The sequence below is a fragment of the Hydra vulgaris genome, chromosome 08 (genome assembly GCF_038396675.1).
Source record: "Hydra vulgaris chromosome 08, alternate assembly HydraT2T_AEP".
Lineage (NCBI taxonomy): Eukaryota > Metazoa > Cnidaria > Hydrozoa > Anthoathecata > Hydridae > Hydra > Hydra vulgaris.
The window spans coordinates 23,395,001-23,421,171 of NC_088927.1; the positions used below are offsets into that span (position 1 = coordinate 23,395,001).

Consider the following 26,171-nt stretch of genomic DNA (forward strand, 5'->3'; position numbering starts at 1 on the left):
TATCAACCTAACTGCTGTAATTCATCAACCAATACATTATTATTTAGTGTAGTGTATATAAAAACAAGCTTTGCCGCTTTTTCTACTCAAATCTTATTTCTTGGAATGAAAAAGCCCAAAAGTCAAAAAAGTTCTTTCAATTCCAGCACTAGAAGTTGGTGCATTTAACAAACCTTAAATATCCATGATAATGCAACATTATCAAAGTCCAAAGATTTTAGAGATTTCCACCATTCTACTGGTTAAACATTTTTTAAAACAGATTCACACATATAGCTTCTAAACTTGAATATTATTGGTTACAAATTCTTAAATTCTTTATCTGCAAAGGTCATTGCAGCTTTATTTTCCTATTTATAAAGAATAGATCTAAAATATCTAGGATCTAGCAGGTTTGCAAGGAAATAAGCATCACTGACAGTCTGAAGATATATAGTTTCCAATTTTTTTTAATTGATAAAAATGATAGCACGTTTATCAGTTCTTTACAAATTTCAACAGTGCCACTTATTTTTGTTTGATCTCTTTGCAACTTATCTAGAGCAACTCCAATTAGACAATGTTTGAAATGACTTGAATTCCATTGATCATGGGATTCAAGTCATTTCAAACATTGTCAAAATGATGCTCCAATTATTGACATATTTTTCAATTGAATCACACAAGAATTCCAATATGTTTCTGTAGAAAGTAGTAATTTTGTTCCTCCACCTTCTCTAGATTTGCTCCAGCCTGATAATTATTTCGTATATGTTTTATTATCTGTGTAATATGCTTGCTCACATTTACAATGTTAAGATCATTGGCTAAAAAATTTGGCATATGAGCAGCACACCCATAAGTTATTATTATACCTCCCTTCAGACAATACTTGCATTGATTTCATATTAGCTGCATTGCCTGTCACACTTTTTACTATGCATCCAAACTTGTGTTACAGATTTGTTAAATGACAATAAAAAATGTAATAATAGATTTTTTTATTTAATATTAAAAAACAAAAAAATTGAAACCAAATAGACACAATATATACATTTACAAAATAACACTTCAACCACACTAGATTTGTTTTTATTAATTAGTAAACTAAACTTGTTTTGCAATAATTTTATTGTGGTAGTTTAAAAAAGTTAATGTCTATAAAAAAAATAAAGATAATTTTATGACCTCAAAATCATGATGAGCTACTGTTCTAATCTGTTTTTATTTAAAACAAGGCCTAGAATAGCTAATATTTAAATCAAAATGAAAATTAAATAGTAAATACGCATATTAAATGTTTACATTTTGATTCGAATAGTTATTGTTTAGATGATATATTATTATATGTAGATATATATTTTTTATTATACTATATATAGATATATATAATATATTATTATATTTAGACTATAACTATTCAAATAGAAGACGTAAGCATTTAATTGGTGTAATAACTATGAATTAATTTTGCAAATACTACCCTATTTGTAAATACTGATCAAAAATTGTTTCTATTATAAACATTCAATAACTACTAAAATTAAAATTACTTAAATATAGTTACTAAATGTTAAATATAGTCTAAATATAGTCTCTTTAAATATAGTTACTAAATGTTTAAAATAGTTTAAATCATTTTCAATAAACATTTATAAATAAGGATGTATTTGCAACTTGAACATTTAATAAAATCTTTAATAAAATAGTTTTTCTTTGCATAACTAAAAAAGCATATGTTTACATCTACTGCTAAATTCATGTATTCAAAGAAATGCCTTTTACAACAAGACACTATTTTAAAACAACTTTTTATCTTAATAAAACTAAAGGTAAACACAAACAAGATTTTATAAATCATTGCCATGGCACCGGTTTTAACTGGGTGGGGATATATATATATATATATATATATATATATAACATATATTTATATGTACATATAATATATAACATATATATATATTTATATATATATAACATATTTATAATATATATATATATATATATATATATATATATATATATATATATATATATATTATATATATAATATATATATATATATATATATATATATATATATATATATAATATATATATATATATATATATATATATATATATATATATATATATATATATATATATATATATATATATATATATATATATATATATATATATATATATATATATATATATATATATATATATATATATATATATATAACAAGTTTGTGGTAAAAAATGGCTCTTCGCTTGTTTGTGGTATTAAAGTTGACAAAATAAAGGTTAGATTATGTCAAAAAGCATTAATTTAATTGTGGGAAGTAATTAAACCACAAAAACGCAAATTAAAAGACTAGAATGTTTTAATTTTATTTTTTGTAAAACATGCGGGGAGTGTTGCTACATTGATTATCTTATAGCCTGACTGGAGTGAAAGTCAAGATATAATTTGATACAATTTAAGATAGTTGATATATAAATATATCTATATATATATATATATATATATATATATATATATATATATATATATATATATATATATATATATATATATATATATATATCTATATCTATATCTATATCTATATCTATATCTATATCTATATATATATATATATATATATATATATATATATATATATATATATATATATATATATATATATATATATATATATATATATATATATATATATATATATATATATATGAGAGAGAGAGAAAAAATATATAAGCGAGAGAGAAAGTGAAACAAGACATAAAAAACAAGGAAAAAAAAACATATCTAAATTTTTTTCCACAACCATACAACCATATAGAGAAAAAATATACTTTTCAGTGATAGTTTTGTTGCTTTGAGCATTTGAAGATGAGCTGGAGTTGCTGCAAGGATCTGTAATAAAATAAAAACCTAACACTACGCATATGTCAATATAAGACATATACTTATGTAAGAAAATAAAATTTTTATCAGAATAACAAAAAGTATATTTGATTAACAAAGATAACATAAATTAAATAAAATAAAAAATAAAGCATTATCATCATGATTACAATCATTTAATTTTTTTAAGCAATCTTATTGTTTTAATAAAATCTGGTATGCTCGTATTTTCCGTAGGCTCCTTTCATATGGTGTATAAGGGTAAGTTTTGAAAATTACTGAATCATTTATTTTTAATTGCAGTTTTAAAATCGTCCCTGATGAACAACATTTCCCTTCATTTTCAGTAAACTCTGGATACCTTACGGTTCTTCCTCTGGTCCTGTTTTGTTTTTCAATTAAATTACTAAAACTTTATCAAGGTTTAACCTTAAAAAATCTTTAACAATAGTAAAAAAATCTCTAAAGTGGGTTTATTTGCTGGCGACATGTAATCTAGTCATAATAAAATATCATTATTGTGTGATCATTTTGATTCAAAACAAATCTTCTCTCTTCTATAACTCAGGATTCCCAGGAGCTGGTGACTTAAGAACCAGTTACTGGGAACTAGTTAATACCTGCTAATAATTATTGCAATATTTGAAATACTGTAATAATTATTAGTAGACCAAATGAAACCAAGGTTCAGAAAATGGCAAGTATGATAAAGAGAGACATTTTTAGCGGGTTTTATCATTTAATTTATTCTTTTTATTATTTAGTTTTTTTATTTATTTTTATTTTAACTTTAGATGGTTTAAATTTTAACTTATTTTAACATTGCTTATTTGGTTTCCATAACAAGTCAGTAGTAAGAGATATTTAAGAAAATGTAAAGTAGAGGGCTCAGCAAGAATTATCTCCTTTTTTAAAAAAAACATTTGCACTACAGTAAGCATTTTAGTTCAACTTAATAATTTTGACCAAATAAAAATTGTATATAATTATTAATTAATATAAATATAAGCTTTTAATGCTAAATGATTATTTTTTTTAACATCTTCGCTTAAACTTATTAGAGTTGGAAGTTACTGAAAGAGAAAAGATAAAGTTTGTAAAGCAAGATAACAATTAACAGAAGACTTGAAAGATTGCATATTTTATAAAAGAGGAAAGATAAAGGGAGCAAATTCCAAAGAACTAATGTTTGAGGAAAAAAACTAGACAAATAAGAATTTTTGGAACACTTAGAAACAGTCTCAGTAAAAGGATGAGACTTAATTGAATGCCAAGTAACACAAGAATGAATTTTAGTAGATGGCACAAGAGACTCTAGCTCTTTAGAGCAGCGCAAAAAATTGAGTTTTATCTAAGTTAAAGTTCACCAGCCACTGAGAGCCTCATGCCCTTCAAGCTCAAATGCTACTTCCAAGCAATCAAAGATTGTTGACTTCTTATCAAGACAAGAATAAATGGTAGTACCATCAGCAAACAATACCACCTTTGATGTGAGAATTCCTGGGAGATCATTAATGTAAATTTAAAAAAGTATAGAGCCAAGAACAGAACTTTGAGGAACCCTTGAAATTACAGAAAATAAAGAGGAGTCCCAACAAAGACAACTTTTATACTAAGATTGGTAAAGAAGAATTCAATAATCTTAAAGATGTTACCTGATACACCGAAAGAAGAGGGCTTATGGAGAAAATCAGCATCCCAAACTTTATCAAAAGCTTTAGAAATGTTGAGTGATAGCCTTAACCTAACCCTATCTATCTAATGCACGATGAAACCTATCGGTTATTACCGTTAAAAAATCTGCAGTAGAACAAGAAAATCGAAATCCATATTGATGACCGGAAAGTAAGTTATTAGATTAAGATGAGAGATTAAGTGTTTGTTAATTAAACACTCATAAATCTTGCTTATGATAGTAAGAAGACTAGTGGGGTGATTGTTAGATGAATCAGATTGCTCTTCATTTTTTTTGGAAACAGTGATAACAGATGCCACTTTTCAACAAGCTGCAAAAACCAGACTCTGATAAGCATTTGTTAAATAATTTTGAAAAGACGACAGCTCCGGAGAATACTTCTGCAAGACTTTAACAGGTATGTTGTCCGGATCACAAGTTGTAGAAAAGTCTAAGCAGGAAATCACTTTAGATACAGATGCTATAGTGATACAAATGTCAAGCAATGAATCAACCTGTTTGTTGGCTATATCAGGTAGGATGTGATTAGTGGAATCAAGAGATGAGATTGATAAAAAGCTCTTTTCAAGCAATTCAGTAGGTAAAAAAATCCATGCAATAGAGGAAGAATAACATATTTGCTCTTGTTATATAAACAGTTAAAGATTCTCCAGAAGTCTCTGGAGCCTAGTTTTTGAGATGAAATACTAGATTTTATGACCTGAGAATAGTGAGCTTAGGCATTAGACACAACCTTTTTACAATGGTTTCTGGCAATAGAAAGGTGATAGAGTGAAGTGGTGCTAAATAAAAGCACATAAAAGAATAGACTATGGATTCAAACTTAGTTTCCTGACAAATGGGTGAGTTTTTAGGAATGTTAATGCCCGGGCCAAACATGAGTCTTTACAAATTAAAGGAAGATAACCATCAACACTAAGATCACTAGACGAGACAACTAAAATCAAATTAGTCTCACAAAGAGCAAATAGGCCTGGTGAACTTTGCAAGAGATAAGACTCAACAGAAAAAAAGTTACTTCAAAGACCACGATTATTAGTGAATGATATATTTAGAGAACTTAGTGATGACGATGGTTTTTTGTGTTTTATAGTTTTTGATACTTTAGTCATTTCTTAAATTGGTTAAAGGACTTGACTCAAAGCACAGATAGTACTCAGTACACTATTAAATAGTTCCAGCAATTGCCTCATTACTATTAATAAACTGTGAGTTGTAACAAAGGGCTCCAAATATGGCCTCGACAATGCATACAAAAAGTACGAACAAGGACACCATCCATGTACAAAACGACACTGTTAGTACTCTGATAATTTATAGCTGTTGATGGAGTCAGCCTCTCTAAGAGCTATCACAAAGTTCAGGAAGCCTGACTACCACCCGGCCTCAGGACCATAAAAGTGAGTTTTAGAGCTGTACCCTCATTAGGCGATAATAGAATGAGTTGCCTAGTTATAAAAACAAGACACAAGCAAAACCCACGCAATTAGTCAAGAAGGTATAGCATTCAACACCATAAACTGGAAACAATGTACCATAAATACATCTACACCAGCGTAATAGATTAAGGTGGTCAACGGATAGAATCTATTTACCCCTTAAGTCTTTGCCTAGGAGACCTTCTACAAAATAGTAGGCGGATGCATTTAACATCTGCCCAAGATGAGAATTTTTGTTGAAAGACCATCTCTAGCCTTTACTCAACCAAGAGCCCTAAGGTCGGGGTGTGTTAAGGCAGAGTTGGCATCTCCTAGCCTTTGCGTAAAAAAGCTTACCCTACAAGGCAGCAGGATATGAAACAGGTTGCACTGGATTACCAGTAGTAGGATAACCTGATCTGACAAGTAAGCATTTCAAATAAGCATAATACACTCTTTCATCATAAAAATACTTTTTCATACAGATTATAAACTCTTTTGATGGAGCAAGTTTTTGTAAAAAATCTTTTGTTAAACATATTTTTGTTAAACATAGTATTGTTGTAGTGGTAGAATGCTCACTTTGCAAGGGGTACAGAGTTCTAAATTACCACATCCCTGGAATTGAGTTCAATGTGTTATTCTGCATAACACTCTTATTGTATGAGGTACAATAAGTAACTATAGTGGCCTGGATCTTGTGAAGGTAAATATATAGAAAGTAGCATTTTATAACAATAACTTTTGATAAGAAAATTTAAATAACTTAACTAACTTTTACAAAAACATAATCATCAAATTATTAACTAACTAATGCTCTTATTAGAGTTGTTTAAATATTTTTCTCATTAGAGTTGTTTTAATTTTTTTTTTATTACAGTTGTTTTAATATTTTTCTTATTAGTTGTTTTATACTTTTCATATTAGAGTTGTTTTAAAACTAGCACAACAAGAAGTAATATGTGAAAATAAAATAAAAAATTACATCAATTTATATAAAACATTTTCAAATATAACTAACCCCCAATGGCTTAGATTTTTCTTAACTTAAATCTTCCAACCCATAAAAATGACATAAGAAAAAATTATAAAAATTATTTGCAATTGGAATTTTTTACATTAATCAAAGCCCTGATAGTTGTGAATATTATTACTATTATCAATATCACTGCTATTGGTAATACTATTATAATTGTTATTATTAGTAGTATTGTTATTGTCATCACATAATTTATTTACACAATTGTCTCAAAAGTATTATAATTAGATTGTAAAAATTTTAAAAACCATGACATATAATAGAGGATAACAAAAAAAAAACTAAACAAAAAAAACTTACGAGCAAATTGTGTTGTTTTTGTGTTGTGATCTACAAAATATTGTCTTCCATTAGCTGTATACCGCACTTCCCAACCTTCTGGCAATTTATTAATGTTCTCATCGTTACTAATGGGTTGTTTAAGTAATGTAGGATCATGCCAAGTTGATTGGCCGGTAACACGATTTACAAAATACACTTGCCCTTGAGGAGTAGTTCTGCGCTCAAAATTCTCTGTGGAATCCTTATGAAGAAGTGTTCTATTTAAATATAACCTATGTCTATCAGCTTGGTTATTTCCAGAGTGTATGCAAGACAGACCTGCTTTATTAGATTGTGTTGAAAACTTATTTAAAGGAAAAGATACCATACTATTTTCTTCAACTGCAGGGAGTGGAATACTTCTTTCAGTAGATTGTCTATGTAGTTTTTTAAAGATATAGACAGGTAGGGAAGTAGCCCCATTTAAGTCATTAACTAAATTGTTATCATTTGCAAAAGCATCTGAACAGGCATTTCCAGATCTTTCATTTTGTATTGAAATATTAGGCACAGCAGAATTAGGCAAAGATAAGTTTGTTTGAACAGTAACAGAATGCCCTGATATATGGTTAGTTACCCTTAAAAAAAAAAAGGAAAAAAAATCAGTACCAAAATACTTAAGTTTTACAAATATAATTACAACAAGTTTTGCAACACTAATTCTATTTTTAATTGTACTCATACTTTCATTTTTTCACTATTACTATTTTTTTCACCATTTACATTAATAGTTCCTATTTTATGGATCATGTATAACATAAATAAAACCAGGTTAAAAACAATATGATTTTCTTTGAATAAAAATAAAAAAACTCTTTAAATGGTTTTTACTGGTAAAAATTTACTAATATCTTTTTTGTTAAAATACTTTTTTAACTAATCAAATAAAATGGTTATCAAATAAAATTAATGAGATCTAATAAAATTGTGCAATAGTGGTAAAGTGCTTGCTTAGTAAGAAAAAGTTCCAGGTTCAATCCTCCTTCCCATGTCCCTAGTAGTACTGCATAAATTTATCTCTCTGTCTAGCAACTTTGTTAGCTAAAATTCAAATTTCCCAGTTTAAGGGTTGAGAAAAGGTAATAACAACAACAACATACAAAAAAAAGAAATATTCCCTTTGACTGTAGTGGTCCCTCAGCCTTTGGTAGGTTTATAAAAAAAAGTAACAAATAAAGAAAAATAACTTACAAGACATCATCATTGGGAACTAAAAGTACATTGCCAACCAGATCAACTACAGCTGAGCGACCTTTGTTATATTCTTTTGAAGCTATACTAACTTAGCATGGAAAAATTATTAATTTTTACAATTAGTTTATAAACTCAAGGATATATATACAACACTCCACATAAAAATAAAAAAAAACATAACGTTATTGTCTGTGTATAATAAACTTTAAACGCCTATAACCTTGAATAAAAACTTTTTTTTTATATGAGGAAAATGTGATTCTTAAAAACTCAAAACCCGAATAATCTTAAAGATTCTCAAAAACAAATCAAAATCATGAATCTATCATCAGATTATCTGATTGCAAAATTATCATGATCTGCAAAATAATATTAGGCACCACAATTTAAATGTAACATACCAGTAATTTGCCCAGTAACATATTGATTATCATCTGAATTGACATTTGTAAGATTCAAACTGTGATCTTAATCATAGATATGAATTACAAAACATTAATTATTATACATCAACTTATTGATAACAATAGGAAATGCAAAAAACACTATTACTTACAGCCCTTGTCTTTTAACCTTTCAATAGCTGTTGGTAGAACTTTTACAGCACCAAGGAAACCAGCACCTCTGCACTTATGGACTTTACGTTGATTCCATACACTTATAGTAATTGATTCAGTGTGTGCTACAAACCTTAAAAATTCAGCTCAACAACTTAAGTTTATGAAACAATACAGTTTTTCATAAGCATATTAATATCCATTCATTAATTTATATTTTTTTTACACTTTATAATTTTAAAGTGATATTTAAGATTATACTAAAACAAAAACATTAGCCTGAGAAAAGCCTTACAAATCATAATACTGATTCCATTTTGGATCAACTGTTTTCTTTAAACAACAAGTGGTGTGGCATTGACCGCTACCATCAACAGAAATTCGTGCAAAAGGATCAGGTAAGCCTAAAAATAAACTAGCATCCATACTATTTGCAAAATATGTGATAAAAAGTAGACAAAAATTAATTTTACATAACAATTATAAATTTTCTGTACCTTTTAGAAAAATGTTTTTAAAAAATTCTCTAAAAATATAGATAAAAATATAGATAAAAACTTACGAAAAAAATCTCTTTTAGCAATATTATTTGCGCATAAAACTAAAAAAATAAAGATGTATTATTTATATGTGCCATGTCAATGTGGGGTGTGTGTGTAAAGGAGGGGTGGGGGTTGTATGGGTGTGTTTGTTTCTCTCTCCCTCTCTTTCTCTCTCGCACTCTCTATAAATACATATATATATACACATATATATATACATATAAATATATATATGCATATATATATACATATATATATATATGAATATATATATATATATGAATATATATATATATATGCATATATATATACATATATATATATATATATATGAATATATATATATATATGCATATATATATACATACATATATATATATATATATATATATATATATATATATATATATATATATATATATATATATATATATATATATATATATATATATATATATATATATATATAGGCGCCCGCCTCCACACCTGTGAAAACCAATTTACACGGACAAAATAATACCTGTGCAAAATATAAATTTTTTGTAAAAATAAATTAAATAGTTTTTATTTAGTTATTCTCTTAAAAACATCTCAAATAATGTAATTTTGTAAAACTGTTTGTTTTACTAGTTAAAAAACGAAACTATTTTATTCAGGATATGCTAAAAAAATTATGAACATTTTTTTTTTGAATATTCTGATGTAAAAATAAAAAATAAAAATCAAACAAGTTACTTCAAACAGCTATAATTGTTCCGTATTATTCTGTGCAATGTTAAAAGATAAATAATTAGTATGTTAAAAAGCAGGCAAAATTAACATATGTTGCAAAAGAATTTAACATAACAGTCCAAGTTTTCAGTATTCTTTTGAAATTTGTAAACTTATACAATAAGAACTGTTAGATAATAAAGACAATTTTTTTTTGTATAATCACATATTTTGCTTAATTGATTGATAAACTAGTTTGTCATATTTTAAAGTTGTTTAAAGTAGTGCATATTTCCCTGTATACATCCACATTAACTTCGTGGTTTTTTTTGAAAAAGGCGGAAGTTTATTTAATATGCTAATATATAACTTGCTATTAAAAATCCAATACCTCATTTATAATCAACAGACTGTTAATCGATTCTTATAGTATAAATTGAGTGTCTGATATAAAGTTATCAAGTTATTAAAGTTATCAAGTTTTCAAGTTATTCAAATTTTCAAGATAAAAAGTAAAGTTTCAGTAAAGAAAATAGCATCTTCTGGTAACAGAGTTACACTAGCAAAATATTTGAGTTGGGGTAAAGATGAAGTTTGTGGAAAGAAAACAATCCTGGAAAATGGAACAATACTTGCTGTAAAGCTATGGTGTAAGATCTGTATTCAGTATAATAAAGAATTGCTTCGCAAGCTAACTTTATGCCCATTTTAAGGACGTTTTGGATAAAGCAGGATTTTTAATTACAAATTGTTTAAAAGAATTCAAAAATTCAAAAATTTTGTTAAGGTAAATTACCTTAGTAAACCAGCTCGCGATATATGCAGCCCTACTTTAAAAAGTCAACAGACCAAGTGCCCAAATTTATGCAAAATAGCAAGTTTGATCATATGCTTATCTGGGTCAAACTCATCATTGGAATGAGCCTTTAGTCTTCTGACAATACTAATCTCAGAGCAAAGACTTAGAATCAACCACAAAATACTTAACGCTATCTTGGCCATTAAAATCAATGATCCAAATTTCAGTAATAATGATAGGAAAAATTTAATCAAACGAGTTACTGATATATTTTTACAAAAACGGCAAACAGCAATTTTCGGTCCATTAATTCAACTTGCTACAATAGTAAATGACAAAAAAGACGACATTGATTACGACAGTTTAAGCAGTGAAAGTGAATGGGAAACACCTGAATCGAGTGAAAATGAAGAAACTGTGTTCGATTTTGAAATTGAAGATATTTTGGACTAATTTATTTAAAATGAATTTAAAAATAATTTAACTATATATATTCCTTTTGTATGATAAAAATAATACTATATGATTTCTTCATATTTTATTTTCATTTTTATACTTGCACTATATTTAATACATTTAAATATATTTTACAGCAATAAACCCGGTATATAAAATAATACTGCATTTAATACCCTTCTATTGGTTCTATTCATAAAAAAATGTAAAAAAGATTTGTCTTTGTTTTAAATTCATAAAATGCTTTTTTTTATACACGCCTGTATTATATAAGAATATATTTAAGAAGTTTATATACCAGAATCTTATAAATCTATATGTACATAGTCTCTTAGAAATTAAAAATTAGATTACCTCAAATTTTAACTTACATATCACATCAACATAACATTCTCCTAATTTCCGAAAAGAATATAAAATCAAATAACAGTTCATAAAAGAGTATGATAATAAATTGAACGGAAACGATAGTAACAACTAAAATTTTAGTCTAAACAGTTTAAAAACAATTGTAAAAGAATACAACTCTTTGGTTCAAGGTTTATTTAAAAAAAGATTTCAATATAATTGTTACTATATTTTTATAGCTTAGAGATATCACGGTTAAATTTTTAAAATTTAATTTAATTTACAAAGCACAAGAAAAATGAATCAACTTAAGAAATCTAATATAAAATGTAATTTTTATTCCATTATTTTTATAAGACAATATATTAATATTTAAATAGATCTTGCAAATTTGCTACATTCATTGCAAAATTTTTTAAGCAAACGTTAAGATGCTTGAATAAAGAAATGTGATGGTTGCGAAGGTTGTTTTTTTGCCATTTTATGCGTTGCTTGCAAATTATTGGTTTGACTATATCTGAAATAAACTCAACAAAAATTCAATAATACAACTGATAAAACTGGAGAATAAAAGAATAAAGTCTGAATAAAAATTGAGAAACAAAACCAAAACAAAAACATAATAACAAAAACTCACTAAGTAGAGCGCACACTAATAACTCTGAGCGAAGATAAAAAAAGCAGTGCAACTTCGAAAAACTATTATCTCAACGTTACACATATCCAACTATTCGAAGTTTAATTACCAAAGTCTTTTTAAATGATTTGTCACTCTCCTACTTGTTAATAAAGCGATTGCAGAAATTTTTATATACAATGACATTTTCGATCACAAAGAAGAAGAGAAATGAATGAACTTTTATAATAATATAATTAAGATCATTCGTTTTTTTTAAAACAACTATATGATGTATAGCAGTTTTTTATATATTGTAGTTTTATTAGAACAATTGATTATATTTCAACATTTGAATATTGTTTTTTATTTATTATTTAATTAATAACTAAATTTTTAAATAAAAACTAAATATAAAAAACTAATTAAAAAAAACGTTAGGCTTTTTTTGCAAATTGTTTTTCTATTTATTGCTAAAAAAAACTTTTAACATTACAATTAAAATTTTTACTATACCTAGCATGAAGAATCAACAAAATAAAATTTCAGAATAAAAAAAAATTTCATTAAAACATAATAATTTTATGTGTGTGTGTGTGTGTGTGTGTGTGTGTGTGTGTGTGTGTGTGTGTGTGTGTGTGTGTGTGTGTGTGTGTGTGTGTGTGTGTGTGTGTAAAGCAAAGAAAAGTTAGCATTAAAAATACAGTTTTTTTTTTCTCACTAAAACAAAAGTTAAAACAAAATCTTAGTTCTTATTTGAAAAATTATTTTTATCATTTTTTTTCAAATATGTACAAAAATTTATTTTGAAAAAAATATTTTTTTCATAAAATGTAATGTAATATTTGTTTATTTTCTCATAATTTTACAGTTGGTTTTTGGTTATTTTATTAACTGTTAATAAATTTTTTCTTATTCATTTTATGAACTCTTTTTAATAGTGTTTTTAAACAATAAAGAGTTTTATCAGTTACTGATAACGTATCCATGATCATAGTTTATTTTCATAAATTAAACGAACGTCATTAAAACTTTACGTTATTGAATTGACAATAAACTTGATTTTTGACCTGAAATAAAATACCTTGTTAATAAAATATTTACATCAAAATAAAGTGTGCCTTTTTTAAACTATTATGACAAAAAATAATTTATATATTTAAAAGGAATTTATACATTTAATTCCTTAAAATAAAACTTAAAACACTTTATTTTCTTTAACTAATTTTTAACAACAACAAAAAAAATTATTAAACAAACTGTTTCTTTAACAAAAAATCTATTTGTTTACAATTGCGGTTAAATGCTTTTATTTAAGACTTTATTTCTTCTGAATAAACGTCACATAAACAATATCAATAGATAATTTAAATGTTCTAAAAGAAAAAAGTTTTTGCGTAACGCAAAACTGCTGAACGCATAGGCAAATCGCTTTTTTGCAAGCAAAATGTGAACTCGGTAATGCTTCTTAACAAGGCCTGATATATATATATATATATATATATATATATATATATATATATATATATATATATATATATATATATATATATATATATATATATATATATATATGTATATATACAGTTCGCGCCAAACAAATGGCACACACTATAAATATAATATATTTTATTCATTTTATATTGTTTTAAACATTAAAATATCTAAAAATAGTCATAATCAGAGAAGTAATAAGAAACATATTGTTTTTGGTGCCAAATGTTTTCCCGCATTAAAATATGGTAGACCATATGATATTTTCTGGCGACAAACGTATAGCACATGTCAGTCATTTAACATTTGCTGTAACAGAAGAATTGCTAATGTTAGGTAAGTGACATATTATTGTAGACCAGGGCCATCATATGTGAACTAATCATGTGTGTTACAGAGGACTACTATGGGATGTGGAACTAAGTTATATGCTGAAGAAGTTGCTATGATCAAAGCATTCAAGGCTGTCAATGTATCAACATCGAAATATATGCAGCGAAGTTGGAAGGTGATCGAGAAGATTTTGGAAGATCCTGATACATATTTAAAAACAAAATCCAACCAAAATGCTTTGAAATCAATCAAGCATGACAAACGTCATATATTGCAAGTTGCTTCAAACACCAGCTGTAGAACCCGATTGATACACGTTCAACTGGATATTGATGTGTCATTGCGTACGATACGAAGAACATTACATGAAACCAAACATCTGAGGTATGTGAATGGTAGTATCATCAGCAAACAATGTCACCTTAGATGTGAGAATATCTGGAAGATCGTTAATGTAAATTAAAGAGTATAGGACCTAGGATAGAACCTTGAGGAACCCCTGAAGTTACAGAATATGAAGAAGAGTGCTGTCCATCGAGGACAACTTTTATACTACGATTGGAAAGGAAGGATTCAATAATCTTAAAAATGTTACCAGATACACCATAAGAAGAAGGCTTATGGAGAAGACCAGCATGCCAAACTTTATCAAAAGCTTTAGAAATGTCAAGAGCGATAACCTTAACTTCTCTACCTTTATCTAATGCAGGATAAAACCTATTGGTTATAACTGTTAGCAAATCAGCTGTAGAACGAGAAGATCGAAACCCATATTGAGTAAGTAAGTTATTAGATTCAAGATGAGAAATTAAGTGTTTGTTAATTCAAGATTCATAAACCTTGGTAGTTAGACGAATCATATCGCTCTCCAGAATTTTTGAAGATAGGGATAACGATGCCGCTTTCCAGCAGGCTGGAAAACAAGACTCTGATAAGCACTTGTTGAACAGTTTTGAGAGTACAGACGACAGCTCCGGAGAACACTTATGCAAGACTATAACAGGTGTGTTGTCTGGACCACAAGCTGTAGAAGAGTCTATGCAAGAAATCACTTTAGATACAGAAGCTGGAGTGATACAAATGTCAAGCAATGGATCAACCTGTTTGATGGCTATATTAGGTAGAATGCAACTAGTGGAATCAAGAGATAATATTGATGAAAAGTTTTTAGCAAACAATTCAGCATTGTCTTTATGTGAGGCGACACATAGTCTGAACCATACAAGAAAGGTGGAATTAAAGATTTGCCCTTATTATTAATACTATTAAAGATTCTCCAGAAGTCATGAGAGCCTAATTTTTGAGATTAGATACAAGATTTCATGACCTGAGAATAGCAGGCTTTGGCGTTAGACAAAACTTTTATTTTAATACTGCTAGAAACAATTCTTTCTAGCAGCAATAAAATAAAAGTTTTATCCTTTATTAGACAAAACCTTTAGTTTATTACTGCTAGAAACAATGGTTTTTAGCAGTAATAAACAGACATCTGTTTTCAGGAGAATTGTTTTGCTGATAGATATGGAAGTAATGGTTTTGATTGGCAATCGCAGCAGCCATTGAGGAGAGTGAGGCTTGACCTGGAATCGTCGAGAGGGAACAAAAGATTTCATGCCAGCCTGAATACACAAAGTAAGGTAAGAAGCACATTTGTCGACAGGAAGACGAAAGATTTCTACCCAAGGGCCATCACAAAGAAAATCACGAAAAGAATCCCAGTCAGTTTTAAGGTAGTTGTAAGAGGTATGATAATAAGGGGATTCAGGTGATGAAGAAGAATGAGATATTAGTTTTATAGAGATCAAACTGTGATCAGAAGCACCTAAGGGTGAATGTGGAGAAACTGAGCACTGACTAGGATCAGATACAAGACAGAAGTCGAGTAGAGAATGTAAATGATTCGGGTTGTCTGGAACGCAAGTTGGAAAGTTGACTATTTGAGTTAGGGATTGAGAAAGGCAAAAGTTGTGGGCTTTAATGTCTGCATTTAAAAATAATAATATAATATTAAGTATTTAATAAGTTATTATATTAAGTTATTGTTAAATATATTAAATATGATACTATTATATTCATTTTATAATTATAATATTTAATATATAGTATTTAATAATAAAATATAATATTATTGGTGTTGTTAAACGCACAGTAAAAAATGAAAACTGTAATAAACATATTAGTTCTATATATTTATTAAATTATATATAATTCTGCAAATCTTAAAAAAAATTTCAAAACTTTAAAAAGGGTAAAATTTTCTTATTATTGTTAAATTACTTTAATTTAACACTAACAAGAAAATTTAAAAAATTAAAAAAAAAAGTTATTATAACTATTAAACTTAAAATGCTGTATAAGAAAGAAATAGCGTGGTTTCTTTTAAAGTCATTGAAAATGTGTTTGAAACTTTAGCAACTTTTTGTTTTTTTATAATAAATATGTTTTTTTATAATAAATAAAAAATTATCAATGGCATAATTATTTGGAAAAAAAAGTTATGCATTCATTTTCAAAAATTTTAAGCGAACGCCAATGTTTGCTTAAGTAAAAGTAAGGAAACGTGATGTTTGTTTTTCTGTCTTTTTTTAACAAATGTTCGCACATTTGTTGATTTGTCATGTCCTGATATATATATATATATATATATATATATATATATATATATATATATATATATATATATATAAATATATATATATATATATTATATATATATATATATATATATATATATATATATATATATATATATATATATATATATATATACATACATACAGAATAGATAAGCTAGAGAATTAAACATGAAATTCAATAACCAAAAGATGTAAATAAAACCCAAAACTACTATACAAATATATAAACAATCATAAATTTTATAAAAGTAAAATTATTTTATTAATCAATATTGACAACCAAAACTTAACAATAAACGCAAACATGGCTAATTGTCTAGATGAACAATTTTATGAATCACTAAGCATCTTAACCGGTCAAGAAAATAAATTAATTAAAGTTTTATCACTAAGAACAAATAAAAAATATAATTTAAATCGATCTGCTGTCTTTTCACAATTAAAACTCTACCTCTACAAATCTCTTATTTGACCTTGCATGAAATGTTTATCATATTTGAGCTGGTTCTTCTAATGATGCTCTTTCTATTCTAGACAAGACCTAATAAGGCATTGTGAATGTAGTTGGACCCACTCTATCTGCCAAGCTTTAACATCTCCCCTGTTGTTGTTAAGTTGCATCTCTCTTTTCTACAAATACTATTATGTTTGCTGCTTAAAGGAGCTATCATCTCAAGTTCCATCAACTAAAACTCATTCTCAAATGACTTGCCATTCAGCAAAATCTCATTCTTTTACTGTCTCTGCTTTGTAATCTTTTATTTGTCTAGTTTTTTTCACCGCACTTCAACCCATTGGAACTCGCTTCCGAGTTCATGTTTTTCTGGCTCATACAGCCTACAACTTTTCAAGTTTTCTGTCAACCATTTCCTTGCTCTTTAACTGTATTTTTTTTTTACTCTTTCTAGTAACTCCTTACCTAATAATGGTTGCTTATAGTCTTGTTAGGAGTGAATCAGAATGGTAATAAAAAAAAACTTTTCTTTTATCAATAAAAAATAAACTAACAAAAATTAACAAATAACTGATTTTTTATATATCTATATACTTTTATAAATATTTTTTATAAATAAATTTTACAATATTTTACAAATATATACCATATGTAATGTACTCTCTACAAGTTTTCTTACTTCTACCTCTACTTTCAACTTTTTTAACTTTGTAATCAACTTGATACAACTTTTTTTCTAATCTGTCTAAGATTGTGGCTCTTTACTTGTCTTGTTAGAATCAAACCACACATCCAACATTTATCATCTTCTACTTCAGCAAATATTACACCATATAAATAAAAAAGTTTATACAAATATGTAAAGATATTGTATGCCAGTATCTAAATAAATAGCGTATCCATATATATTCCTATTATATATGCATAAATGTACCTCTTATCTAACCTCCTAGATCCAAGCAGGTATGAAACCTCCTAGATCCAAGCAGGTATGAAACCTCCTAGATCCAAGCAGGTATGAAAGTTTTTATTTCATCTTTTTGGTTTTAAACCAAACCTCATTTCACTCACTGTTTTTCACTTTCCTCATTCTTCCTCACTCCATGCTTTACACCTTCCTCACCTGTAATTATTTGGCTTAGTCTTTTTTACAAGAATATTTCTATTGAGAACAAATGCTTTTTAATTATTGCAAAAAATTAATGCAAAAAGGTCCTTACTAAACAAGTCATAGAAAATTAAAATTGAGGATTGACTTAAGTGTATCCTTAATTTTAAATTTCTATGACTTGTGTTTCAGACAACATTTCCATCAAAATTACAAAAAAGTTCTCCAGAACTCTCTTAATTCTTGCTTAACTACTAAGGCTTCAATATTTAAAAACCCTAGAAAACACTCTCATCTCTCTTTATCTATCCTGTAATTAATTTTCTCTCTAGTTGCAGTTTCTTCATATAAAAGTTTTAAGATTAAATTATTTCTTTCTAACTGCAGTATTAAAGTCATTCTCAATGGTCTATACTCTTTATCATTTCCAGTAACGTTAGGAGTACCACAAGGTTCCATCTTTGTTCCTGTATCTTCTTTATCTTCAATGACAATCTTTCTGACAATCTTACCTCTAAAGTGGCTCTATTTGATAACAACTCAACTTTATACTCTTGTCTTAATAAAAAATCCTCACTTTTTGATTGCTTATAATAAGTAGTCAATCTTTAATCTGATGTCTCTTCTGTAACAGATTGGCACATGCAATGGCTTGGGGATTTTAACAAAGCTCAGTTATTTACTGCAAACAACTATCACAATATTGTTAATATTCCTATAACTTTCAGTTAAGGAATGTCAACAATATTGTTTCTCTCACTTTCCGACAAGGTTCAAAAGCACATAGTAAATGTAGTTGGACCTGCTTTATCTGACAAGCTTGAGCCACTCTCCCATTATTGTAAGGTTGCTTTCAGTACAGCATTACAACATTGATGTAACAATGGGCAGTTATGACGGAGCAGAAATTTGTGAATTTGTTGGACTATATATTTTAGATTTATTAAGTAAAATAATCAATATAAAAGATTTAGGCTTTTATCGCGACGATGGTTTAATAGCATTGCGTAAAAAAGATCGATTAAATTAGAAAAGATACTATAAAAATTTTTTTAAATATTGGCTTTCAAATCGAAATAAACATAAATTTAAAAATTGTGAATTTTCTTGATGTCACATTTAACCTCTCTAGAAATTCATATAAGCCTTTCAAAAAACCAAACAATGATTTCTGGTATATTAATATTAACTCAAATCATCCACCCCAAATTCTAAAACAAATCCCGATTTCAATAAATAACAGGCTAAACCAAAACTCATCTAATGAAAATGTTTAACTCCTCAAAATGAATATTTGAAGATGTTCTTAAAAAAAGCGGCTTTGAAAATTTTGAACTAAAATTTGACCATGAAAAAAAGAATACAAAAAACCGAAATAGAACTAGAAATGTAATTTGGTTCAACCTTTCATATAGCAAAAATATTTCCACTAACATAGGAAAAGTGTTTTTAAAATTAGTTGACAAGCATTTCCCGCCCTCTTTTAAATTACATAAAATTTTTTAATCGAAATACAATTAAAGTTAGCTACAGTTGCACAAAAAATATGGAAAGAGTTATAAAAAGTCATAATAATGCTTTGTTAAACAAAAAAGAAATCCTAAATGAAAAAACTTCAGAAAACTGTAATTGTAGACAAAAAAAACAATTGTCCAATGAGTGGAAGTTGTTTATCTAAAAATGGGGTATATAAATGTGTTGTTTCCTCTAAGAATGTACCTGATAAACAATATATTGGCATAACAGAGGGTGAATGGAAAAAACCTTTTGCCAATCATAAGCAATCCTTTAAAAATAAAAAGTACTCAAAAGACACCATGATTTCAAAATATATATGGGAATTAAAAGGTAAAAATATTGATGATTTTATACTAAATTGGTCCACCCTTAAAAGAGCGCCTGCATATAACAATATTTCGAAAAAATGCATACTATGCCAACAAGAAAATTTTGAAATAATTACAGATGTAAACCAAGCATGTATATTAAACAAAAAATCGGAATTAATTTCTAAATGTAGGCACGAAAATAAGTTTCTCCTTAAAAATTATAAAAATAAATGAGCTCAAATAATAGTTACATTAAATCCCTCTTCAAAAAAATATTTTTTTTAAAAAGCATAAGTAATCATTTCTAAAGAATTTTTTTTATAATAGTTTCAGCAAATTCCACAATTATGTGAAAATTTACTGTAGACATTTACAACTTCCTGTAATTTAATTTTTAGTATAAATTGAAGTTTTATTAATTTGATCATTCATTTCTTTATTAGAGTCTTTATTGATGAGACACAGTGTTAAATGAAAAAAAATTTTGTTAAGTGATTTTCTACTAACTTATAATTGCTCTGTTTTTTGAGAACATTGAGCACTCTATTTTATAGAATACATTTTAAAGTTCTTTAAATATATATATATATATATATATATATATATATATATATATATATATATATATATATATATATATATATATATATAGTAACATATATATAGTAACATATATATAGTAACATATATATATATATATATATATATATATATATATATATATATATATATATATATATATATATATATATATATATATATATAGTAACATATATATATATATATATATATATATATATATATATATATATATAGTAACATATATATAGTAACATATATATAGTAACATATATATAGTAGCATATATATAGTAATATATATATATATATATATATATATATATATTTATATATATTACTGTATATATGTTACTATATATATATATATATATAAGATATATATATATAGTAACATATATACAGTAATATATATATATATATATATATATATATATATATATATATATATATATATATATATATATATATATATATATATATATATATATATATATATATATATATATATAGTAACATATATAGTATATATGTTACTGTTACCCGCAGTACCGGGAATCAGCTTAATACCAATGTTTATAATATAATTTAATATTGCAACTCTAAGTTTCATGTGTTATCACAATCATCAGGCAAGTAGTAAAAGTTTAATTTTACTACTTGCCTGATAATTGTGATAACACATGAAACTCAGAGTTGCAATATTAAATTATATTATAAACATTAGCATTTAGCTAATTCCTGGTACTGCGGGTAACAGTAACATATATACTATATAGCTCTAGTTTATCTAATGAGCACTCTTTCAAGTATACAATATTATACATGATAATATAAAGATATTTTCTTTATTCATATATATACGCTTACGTATATATATATATATATATATATATATATATATATATATATATATATATATATATATATATATATATATATATATATGTATATATATATATATATATATATATATATATATATGTATATATATATATATATATATATATATATATATATATATATATATATATATATATTATATATTATATATATAATATATATATATATATATATATATATATATATATATATATATATATATATATATATATATATATATATATATATATATATATATATATATATATATATATATATTCATAATAAGTTCATCAGTCAATATACCTTAGAAGTGAAATAATCAGATATAAATCATTAATATAAGTGAGAAATAATACAGGAATAATGATTGTAGTACCACAAAAATTACTTAAAAATAAACAAGAATGTTGCTCACAGTCTTTGAGTAACTCAAAGAACTTGCTAAAACAAGAGTTAAGCACAAGATTCAATATCATTAAATTCGTGAGATGAATTACAGGAAAAGTTTGAGCAAGGTAATAAGATCCATGTATGAAAAGATAGAATGACATGCTTTTGTTAAAGATTTAAAGAGACTGTTGAATATTTTTGGAAAATCTGTAGAACTTTAGAGATAACATACAAGATTCAAGAACCTGAAAATATTAGATCTTAGTGTTGTAGGCAACAACTTTTTGAGACCAGCCTTTAGGATGAAGAAGGTGTGGTCAGTGAAAGTTTTCCACTCACAGCTAAAATTTTATTTATTTCTTAAATTTGCATTTAAATTTTTGCAAGTACCAATTATTATAAGTCATTAGGTATTAAACTAAAAACTCAAACTTTTTTTAATGTTAATTTACTTCCCCAAGGCTGAGAAGACCATTACAGTCAAAGATTTGGTTTTCAGATTTCATCAGTACAAATGTTATTCGAAGTGAAATCAAAAAAGTTGAAATTCATTTGGAAAGACATTCATTTGGAAAGAAAATACTCGTATCACTTAGGTAGATTTATAAAAGTTTTTGGGTGTGCAATGTGGTTACAACATAATTAGATGAATGTATTTTGTTTTTTTATTCTACAAAAACAGATTTAGAACTAGGCAACTTAAAACTACAACTCATCGTAATTTTTTTTTTTTAATTTTTTAATTAATTTAAAAAAATTATAATATCTTGCTGGCTGGCCACTCCAAAAACCATAACTTTGCAGTGGTTGCTTAAGATGGGCATGTGTAAAGATATAGATACATTATATGTAAATGCAATAGATACATTTGTGTAAATTTTTTTCAAATCACTTGCGTACAAATATTTTAAAGTACTTTCAGTATTCAAATTTTCAGCAAAATGAGAAAAAAGAAAGCGTTAATTCAAAAATTAGTTCCTAGTCAGAAATATCTTTTTTTTTTCCTTTGTCCACTAGTTTTCTTTCCAATGCAATGCATAGATTTTAATAAGATTTTAAAATATCTGTTGTAACTATTGAGAGCTTTTTAATATTGAATAAAAAGTTAAATAAAAAAAATTATTTAAAAATAAAAGGTGCAAAGATGCATTAAATGTATTAAATCTTTAATTGCAATAGTAATACATTAATAAAATGTGCAATAGTAGCACATTTGAATACATTATTGAAAACCTCTTTTTTATTTTTTTTTATTTTAGTTTATGTTTTTACAAGTTTTGTTCAGATTTATTTGTTCAGGTTTTTTGTTCAGGTTCCTCAAAGAAGTTTTGTTCAGGTTCCTCAAAGAAGCCCTTGCTCTTTCTTACTCTTAAAACAGATTCTGCTTCAAAACTTTTTTTTACCTTTAAAAAAGAAGCAAGTTCTTGTGCAATACAAATAACAGAGTCAAAGTTTTCCTGTTTGTAATTTTCTTTTAAAAAAAATCATCATTCGTTCCATTAACTTTAAAGTCTCTGAAATATTCATTAAACCTGAATGCAGTGGTTTGCTTGTTAAATTAATTTAGAATAAAACTTTATGCATAATTGCGATGGAACACAAAAAATCAAAGCTCGTTATTTTTAAAGCAATCTACTCTGCTGTGATTTTTGCAGTTGTTTTATGAGCATTCTTAGCTGTATCTTGCAGTGCTTCATAAATTTTTGGCATTTTAAACCAAAGGGTTTTTACAGCATTGATTGTTTCCTGTCTTTTTATTTAATGGTTTAACAGTTGGACACTTTAATTTCAAAATTCCTTTAACAAATGGACACTTTGATTGCAAAATTATCTTTTTATTAAAGCAAAAAAAAATTGTAAACTTGATCAATGATATTTAAAAACAATTTTAGGTGAAAATCTGACAGAATCAACGACTAATAGATTTAATGTATGAATACAGCATGGAATATAAAATACTTGAATGTCTTTTTTTAAGAATAAAAGGCTGTATACCATTTCTTACATCTTTCATATTTGCACCATTGTCATAGCTCTGACCATTTATGTTTCCCATTGACAAATTATTTTTTTCCAAAGAGTTAATAACCACATTTGATAATTTAAGTTATATTGAACCTTCAGTAAAGTGAAATGCAAGAAAACTTTTTTAATGTGAAATTTGCTCTTATCCTCTTTAAATAGTTATTCTTATAAATTTATATATTTTTGTATTTTCAAGAAAAAAAATAGTATTCAATAAAAAATTGACACCTATAAAGCTTTGGCACCTGGGTAAAAATTATCCATTGTACCCACTTTCCGCTGGGCTGCATATATGTACATATATACATAATATATCAGATAAAATTTAATGCAACTTAAAAATATAAATACAACATAAAACTGTAAAAAATATTAATGTATAACATATACTTGTTACACGATACTTTACTGGTATTATTCTCCTCCTATCCGGAGTGGTCATTGCTCCATTTTAAGTTTCATTTTTTAAACCTAGTAAAAAGTAAAAAGTTAATTTATTTATAAAAGAATAATAATAATAATTTAAAAATTTTGCAATTTAATATGAAAAAAGTAAAAATTTGAAAATTCAAGAACAAAATATATAATCAATAAATAAGTCAAAAAAAATAAAAGATAACTAAAAAAAATATAACATGTTTTTTTATTAATTGAAAAAAAAATTAAATAAACTTTGACATTTATTTAACAAAATTCAATAGTAATATAAATTAATAAAATTAATCTATGCTTTGCTTGCGAATACAGGCAGTGTCTATCAATGCTGCTAGAACCATGGTAGGTTGTTACGTTTTGTCAGTACATAACTGTTTGTAACTTTTCTGTCTGTGCATTATATTCAATTGTTGTTTTAAAATTGATATTGATTTATTATCATATAATTTTCTTATTGTTCTTATAATTTATCATTATTATTTTTATCGTTATTATTTGTATTATTAATGCTCTTTCATGGTATTTACTTAAGATTAGTTTTTACCTATTTGTAAATAACCTCGATTGTAAGATCTTTTATCGAAAATATATTGATATTACTATATTGTGAAAGCTATCGCGTTACCATATTTTTTAATTATGTATAAAAACTACAAATCAAATTAAAATTGCATATATGTTGCTTACTGATTAAATCATATTCTACTTTTATTAACAAAAAAAATCTAAGAAGATGTTTTCAGTTTTACACATGTAAAATTTCAAAATACAATTGTTATATAAATATAAATACAATGTTACATAAGATAAATAAAGATGATGACAAAATACAAAAATTGCGAATGTAATATAAAATAAACCTATAAAATTATATATAAAAACTACAAATCGAATTAAAATTGTCACTTTAAATCTTTGAACATTTTATCTATTTAGAAAATTCTATATTTATTTTTTCAAAATCTAAATTCTTCTAACCCAACAGAACACAAATAAATAGTAAACAACCAGTTAATGTCGCCAAAACCGCCATAATGTTTTGACTTTAATGTTGTCTAGACGGAAACTAAAAACTGCGCGATCCATCTATCTAAATAGAGAGCTTTTTAAAAAAAGCTATTAGTCAAAATAATTAAACAAATTAAATTGGAATAATTTAAATTGTAAAAGGAAAAATATATCATATAATATTCAAATTCTACTACAGAAACAGTTAGCTTTAATAGCTGGGCAACTTAAAACTACGACTCATCGTAATTAAAGTAGAGTGGAGCTAATCGGGACAGTAGTTATGCTTCACAGCTAACTAATATCTCAGCTGAAAATTATTTTTTTCCAAAATTTGTAATTATATTGTTTCATTATGGTAAAAAAAGTAATAAAAATGATAATAAAAATAATAAAAATTAGCGAGTTTGCAAAAAACAAC

General features: G+C 26.0%; 1 protein-coding gene across 1 annotated transcript in view; it reads right to left on the reverse strand.

Moving 5' to 3' along the window:
- The window catches only part of LOC100213637 (E3 ubiquitin-protein ligase SMURF1), a 62,079-nt gene extending 37,281 nt beyond the window's left edge, over positions 1-24,798 (reverse strand). The window contains exons 1-8 of the mRNA XM_065803268.1: positions 24,698-24,798; positions 9,666-9,704; positions 9,399-9,507; positions 9,103-9,236; positions 8,948-9,013; positions 8,544-8,634; positions 7,332-7,930; positions 2,827-2,887 (exon numbers count right to left, since the gene is read on the reverse strand). Of these exons, the coding sequence (XP_065659340.1) occupies positions 2,827-2,887; positions 7,332-7,930; positions 8,544-8,634; positions 8,948-9,013; positions 9,103-9,236; positions 9,399-9,507; positions 9,666-9,704; positions 24,698-24,749 (1,151 nt within the window). The 5' untranslated portion in view covers positions 24,750-24,798. The remainder of the gene's footprint in view (positions 1-2,826; positions 2,888-7,331; positions 7,931-8,543; positions 8,635-8,947; positions 9,014-9,102; positions 9,237-9,398; positions 9,508-9,665; positions 9,705-24,697) is intronic.
- Positions 24,799-26,171: the final 1,373 nt, after the last annotated feature.